The sequence below is a fragment of the Cyprinus carpio genome, chromosome A1, assembly GCF_018340385.1.
Source record: "Cyprinus carpio isolate SPL01 chromosome A1, ASM1834038v1, whole genome shotgun sequence".
Lineage (NCBI taxonomy): Eukaryota > Metazoa > Chordata > Actinopteri > Cypriniformes > Cyprinidae > Cyprinus > Cyprinus carpio.
Genome location: NC_056572.1, coordinates 37,411,702 through 37,418,049, shown reverse-complemented (window position 1 = coordinate 37,418,049; position 6,348 = coordinate 37,411,702). Strand labels below are relative to the sequence as shown.

General features: G+C 38.8%; 1 protein-coding gene across 1 annotated transcript in view; it reads right to left on the bottom strand.

The window, feature by feature from the left end:
- Positions 1-6,348, bottom strand: part of LOC109061855 — a 12,274-nt gene that overhangs the window by 2,940 nt on the left and 2,986 nt on the right. Inside the window, exons 2-3 of the mRNA XM_042769709.1 lie at positions 4,481-4,647; positions 3,624-4,039 (exon numbers count right to left, since the gene is read on the bottom strand). Coding sequence (XP_042625643.1) covers positions 3,624-4,039; positions 4,481-4,629 — 565 coding nt within the window. The 5' untranslated portion in view covers positions 4,630-4,647. The remainder of the gene's footprint in view (positions 1-3,623; positions 4,040-4,480; positions 4,648-6,348) is intronic.

Sequence of the window (6,348 nt, the reverse complement as noted above, 5' to 3'; positions counted from 1 at the left end):
ACGCATAGGAAAAAAGAACGACAGAAAGAACGGCTCCCCTCCAGCCGTGACTCGGCTCCCATCATTCATGTTTATGAGCCGTTCAAAAGAATCAGTTCATTCGCGAATGTCACAACTCTACATCACATATAAACAGCTAATATCTCATCATTGTACAACATCACAGCAAGTCAAGGGTCAAGAGTCCAACTAAAGCAAACACTAATCTCCATGATGGTTGCATGATTTTAACCAATAAAACTGTAAAACTGTAATTCTCAATAACAGCAGGTGTTCATCACTAACGCACAAATCGTCATTTAATTAGTCACTTAATTATCTCATTAACTTTAACTCTTTGAGGACTTGGGATTTGACGTGGAGACTCGCTTTGTGACTTGGGTGAATGACTTGGTTCCTCCCTTCAGAAATCAGCTGCTTAGCTCATGGTGGAGCAAAAATATGTCAGGACTTTTACTCTTTGGCCCCTGGACTACCCAGCTCTGGTCAAAATAACCCAACCGCTGGGTCAAAACAACCCAACTGCTGGGTTAGTCCCTTTTTAACCAAGTGCTGGGTTATATTTAACCCAGCATTTTTTAGAGTGTACTTTATAGCTTGAGCATCAAATATATTAGCTAATTTTACTCTGTCAGGTTTATATTCAGTTTCTTAGTTTAATGTATAGTATGGTGTCAACACTGATCCTGAAACTAATCAAGTATTTGTAAATTATAATGAAGACTGTTATTGTTATCTCCTCTGTCTTCATCATCCACTGCTACTATACAATACATGACAGAAGAACCAACCTACAAAGAAATGAATTTACCATCTGCATGTCTCCTCCAGAGGCCTGTTTCATAAAGTGCACTAAGAAAAGTGGGTATTTCAGTCCAAAACGTGACTTGAAGTAAATTTAAAAAATCAATCTAAATCTAAAGTGGTTCCATATGCAACAATTTAAGTTCAGGCAATATCACTAATTTGACCCAGGTTCAAGGTTGCGGTGCACTCCTGGAATGCGGAAGTGCCTGCAGAGTGCTACTACTGAGGGAGACACCCCCTCCTAGAACAACATTCCAATCAACAAATAAGATGTGAGGGACAAGTTCACAGTTTATGTCAAGTTAGGCTCACAACCTGGGTTATGAGTTTTCCCTCTGATTTTAGTGATGTGTAATGATTAGGGCTAGGTTCAAGGTTAGGGTTTAGATTAAGACTATGTAATTAACCAAAAAGCCAAATATGTTGATCCAGGAACATATCTTGCTTGGCAAAAGCACATTGACCACATCATTACACCCTTCTTAGGTAATCCCCGTTTCATCCCACATACATAGAAGTCAAAATTTTCCACATGCCCAGAGTATCTCAATTTATAGTTTGGGATACTTGCGGTTTGTGTAGTTCAGCAACAGGACTCCTGAATTTCTTACCATGGGTGATTGTAACCAGATCCAGCTCTCTCTCAGGTGTGTGAGGGGTTTGAACTCAGAGCTGAAGATAAATAACCACAACCTTCCTCTGTCACCATACAGCCTGACAACCTACAAATGGATAAAATAAATAAGCAACACTAGATTTTAAAGCAAAAAACACTATTTTTCTTGTGCAATACTCAATTGGTGATCCATATCTCATGGTACTAAGTATCTGCAGCAGACAGTTTGGTCTCTTCCAGAATTCCATCAAGAATCAACTTCACTCCTGAATCGCTGAATGTCACTGTTACTAAGGTCCAGCTCTTTCAGGACAGAGTTTGATGATTGTAGAGCTGATGACACTATTTCACCGAAGACCTGAGCAGTCAGATTACAGTCAACAAAGAACTGAAGAGCGGTATATGTGTGAATCCAGTTTTAACTTTCACATGGGTATTTAACGGCATTTCCAGCCAAGTCAGCTTTATTCTTGTAAAATAAATAAAACCAGCCGTTTGGCCTTTATAAAATAAGCTAAATTAAATCAAGATTAAGCACAAATACAACAGAAATGTAAGTCAGTTTAAAAGTAGTAAATGGGTATTAAATGCTTACATGGCTTTTGAGCAGTTGATCACAGCTGGTATCAGTCTTCTTCTGCCCTCATCTGATGTGTTGTATTTCTTGAGGTCCAGCTCATCCAGCATTTCCTCTGACATCTGAAGCATGTAGGAGATTGTTGAGCAGTGAGCAGGAGAGAGTTTCTTCTCTGAGGTGTTTGTCTGATTTCACAGAAACTCCACGATCTCGGAACAGAGTCTGATCTTTCACTTCCAGCGAAACAGAGGAACAGACTGATGGATCTTTCAGTGGAGAGTCCATGTCCATCTTTGATCTTCTCTTTAATGTACTGTGTGGTTTCTCTGATGCTCTCTGAGCTGTTCTCTCTGTGTGTCAGTAGATCCTGTAGAGTCTCTACAGTTGGACTCCAATTGAATGCCCAGCAGGGAACCTCAGGAACAGATCCGAATGTCCATTGCCTCACTCTTTGGGGCTTTATCTACTGCACTGCTAAGCAAATTTGTGCACACAAGCAAAATTCCTCAGCCCCTCCATAATTGAAGTTACATATGAAAGTAAAAACACATAGGAAAGCAGCAAGAAACTCCCGGAGCGGCTCTGATGAATGAAGCTGTAGGTTTTCCTCTGATGAATCACAGATTCCCCTGCTTAAAGATCTCAGTGCAAAATCCCAGGGGAATACACCAGAGGCGTCAGTGGCGTATATGTCAGCTCTCAATCAGGTCCTCCTCATGGGAACATCACATTGCCCTTTCATCAGCTAGTTTGAAGAGAAGCCACTTCCAGCAAAGTTTCACAATCACTTCTCTGTTTGGATGGCAGGAGTTTCTCTGGATCTCTCTCTCTTCATACTTCTGCTTCCTCATGGTGGATCTGAATCAGCAGGAAGTGGATGTACATTTGAGTCAGAGTTTCGAGGGATTTCTGCACTCAGATCTTCTTCTTCCAGGAGGCTTCTGAGGCACAGTGGGATGAGATCCAGCAGAAGAGCGAGGGATGTGGCTTTTTGCATGATGTGGAGGCTTTCTTGCTCTTCTGATGTGTGAGATGATTCTGCTGGCTTGATGCTTATCACTGATTCTCTTCCTGAAATATTCCTCCTTCTGAGGCTCAGTGAATCCCTGAATTTCTGTCAGACGGTGGATGTATTCTCGGGAGGGGGGATCTGATTGGCTGCTGCTGGTCTGGAGGGGATCCAGATGAGAGCAGAGGGAAGCAGCTCTCATTTCATGAGCTTTGACATCAACACAGCCACTGATGAGAGTCTCAGTCACATCTGAAACTTTCTGATAGTGTCTGAAAACATCAGTGTGGACTCTGCTTTCATCCAGACGCCATCAAAGATGAACACAACAACTTTACACTCCTCATAAATCTGTGAGAGTCCATCCAAAGCCCAGACAACTTTCTGGTAGTTCGAAAACACCGCAGTGTGATTCTGTCCAGACCATCAAAGATGAACACAACTTTACACTCCTCATAAATCAGAGTCCAGATCTTGAAGTTCAGGGATGAAAGTCCAGCAGAAGTCTGTGAAGACTGTACTGATGATCTCGGATCAAGTTCAGTTTCTCAAATGGAAGCACAAACATGAAATCTACATCCTGATTGGCTTTCCTCGCCCAGTCCAGAATGAACTTCTGCACAGAGACGCTTCTTCCTGACCTATGCCTTTAGTAAAAACAGTCTTGATCTGCTCTTTCTCCTCACATCCTTTTTCAGCTGAGGCTTTAAAAATGTCTTTGCAGTCGATTGGAGTGTCTTGTGAGTGTTGTGTCCTGGCTGTTTTCTCCATCTGTAAAACCTCATGTTCTTCATTCACTCCTTCTCTCTCTCCCTCTATGATGTAGAGCTGTGTGTAGATCCTGTTCAGGAGGGTCTCTTCTGGTTTGATTCCTTCAAATATGATCCCGTACTTGTTTTTCATGCTGGTTTTGTGCTGGTCCTTGACCCTCTGCAGGTTTCCAGTCTCCAGTGTTTGCTTCTTCAGGGCTATTTCAGTGTTATCCTGATTCTTATGTGTCTGATAGTGGGATGTAGAGGACAGCGTAGATCTAAAATTAAAAAGAAAATAGCACCAAAAAAGGAGAGATTACAATTGGAGACCGTGTGAAATATATATTTTACCAGATATGATTTTGATACCCCTCTTTGAGTTGCATCTTTCATACACTGTTTTTGGTTTACATGTAGTGTTATTTCATTGAGTTTCTTAATGAATTTAATTATTAATTATTCTAATTAATTGAATTATTAATCATGAATTAATTCAAAGGGGAAATTTTTATAAAATAAATCTTTTATTTATATATATATATACATATATATATATATATGTGTGTGTGTGTGTGTGTGTGTGTGTGAGAGAGGATGTGGCAGTGGGTTAACAGGATTCAGTCAAGTGTTCATGGAAAGATCAATAGATTTTTCTCAAAAACTGCAAGGGATTTGGTTGTTGGTTATTTGGGAAAGTTGGAAAAAACCTGGGGTTTTACCTGGGGTAAGAGGTCACTGTTCCTTCATTTAAGTTAGGAGGATTATCTGTTGACTGATCACTCTTTATAGACACACAGCTGGATCCAGCAGATGAAGAACTAATTTTAGAGGCAGTGCCCTCGTTATCCCCCTTGTTATGGAAACTCATTTTGGAGGCAGTGTCATCCTAAAAAAAAAAAATAAATTCAAAAGATAATTAAAAAAAAGAAAGAAGACACCATTTAGATACATGACAAATAGATATAAAAAATAGATGATGTTGTATGAGGGTGAGTAAGTGATGACAGAATTTTAATTTTTGGTAAGACTAACCATTTATTAATATTCACACATAAGTATGCTTGTAATCTGCTGTATGACTGCAGAACAAGGAACATTCAAGTAATCATTTGCTAATTTGTTTAATGCTTGTTCCTGCAGGAACTTGAAATCTAGACAAAACATAGCTCCACAACAGTCTACAAAAGTTTAGTACTTTTATCTGTTTAAGTACTGATGTGGAAATTTAAATGCTGTACAAGTGCAGTATTCAGTGATGCTTTTGTGCTTTGTAAGCAGAAATTACTTCTGCAATTTGAGAACTATGGTACTTTTAATTTCCTTGTGTTTGTGCAACAGAATGAATAACCACTGCTCTGTTGATTTTTTTCTGATTACTGTAAATACAAAAACGGCAAAAACGGCACACACACACTCTAAAAAATGCTGGGTTAAATATAACCCAACACTGGGTTAAAAAGGGACCAACCCAACAGTTGGGTTGTTTTGACCCAGCAGTTGGCAGAGGTATAAAGTCCAGGGGTCAGAAAGTAAAAGTCCTGCCATATGTTTATTCCACCCATGAACTCATCAATCTGTTTTAACCAGAGGAGAACCAAGTCATTCCTTTCATATCACAAACGAGTCTCGAGTCAGATCCCAAGTCCTCAAAGAGTTAAAGTTAATGAGATAATTAAGTGACTAATTAAATGAAGATTGTGCATTAGTGAGGAACACCTGCTGTTAACAATCAACATCACTGAAGAAAAGAGAAACACAAGAACTACAACTGACTCCAGGCACAGCCTTGGATGAAATATACTGATTTCTTTTTTTTTAAAAGCACACAAAATGCCACCATAACTGTGGTCAAGGTTTGCTTTAATTAGTCTCTTGACACTTTTAATAACTCAAAGTAGTTGGTTTCTAAGCAATTGCAATATTGTTTCACAGCAAACATTTATGCATTGCTGAATCAAAAGCTTGAAGTAGCAGAGTAACTTGTGATTTCTGCTAATAACTCATGGTAAATAAACATCATAAAGCGGTCTCTCCTTTTGGTTTATTGTTCAGGTACTGTAGAACTACAAAAAAAAAAAAACTATTAAACAAATGCCACCTTAATGTGTCAATATTGAATAAAAAAAAAAAACGCTATGTCAGCTCAGGAATTTAGCTATGAACATTTATCATACTATCCTCAACAGTGGTGACAATAATTTTTCATACTGCAGTGCATGATGGGAGTTTTTACTTTGGTGTTACCCAGCATTCATTGCATCATGAAGCATTTTGTTGATTGTCACCATTGTTGAGATTGGTATACTGGTTCTTGATGTCTCTCTGTGTCTAAATAGTATAGTAGTGTTTTTTTTTTTTGGTGTATTATATGTGTACACACACACACACACACACACACACACACATATATATACACACACATATACTTTTTTTTGTTAATTCACTATATATTTTAGAACAACAGTGTTCTGTAGTGTCACATAGTTCTTAATGCAAAACCTGAACATGTAAATGGAAGCAAGTTATTTTAAATGAAATCAGGCCATTTCATGACGCTTGTTTCATCGCATATAAACAGCAAATATTT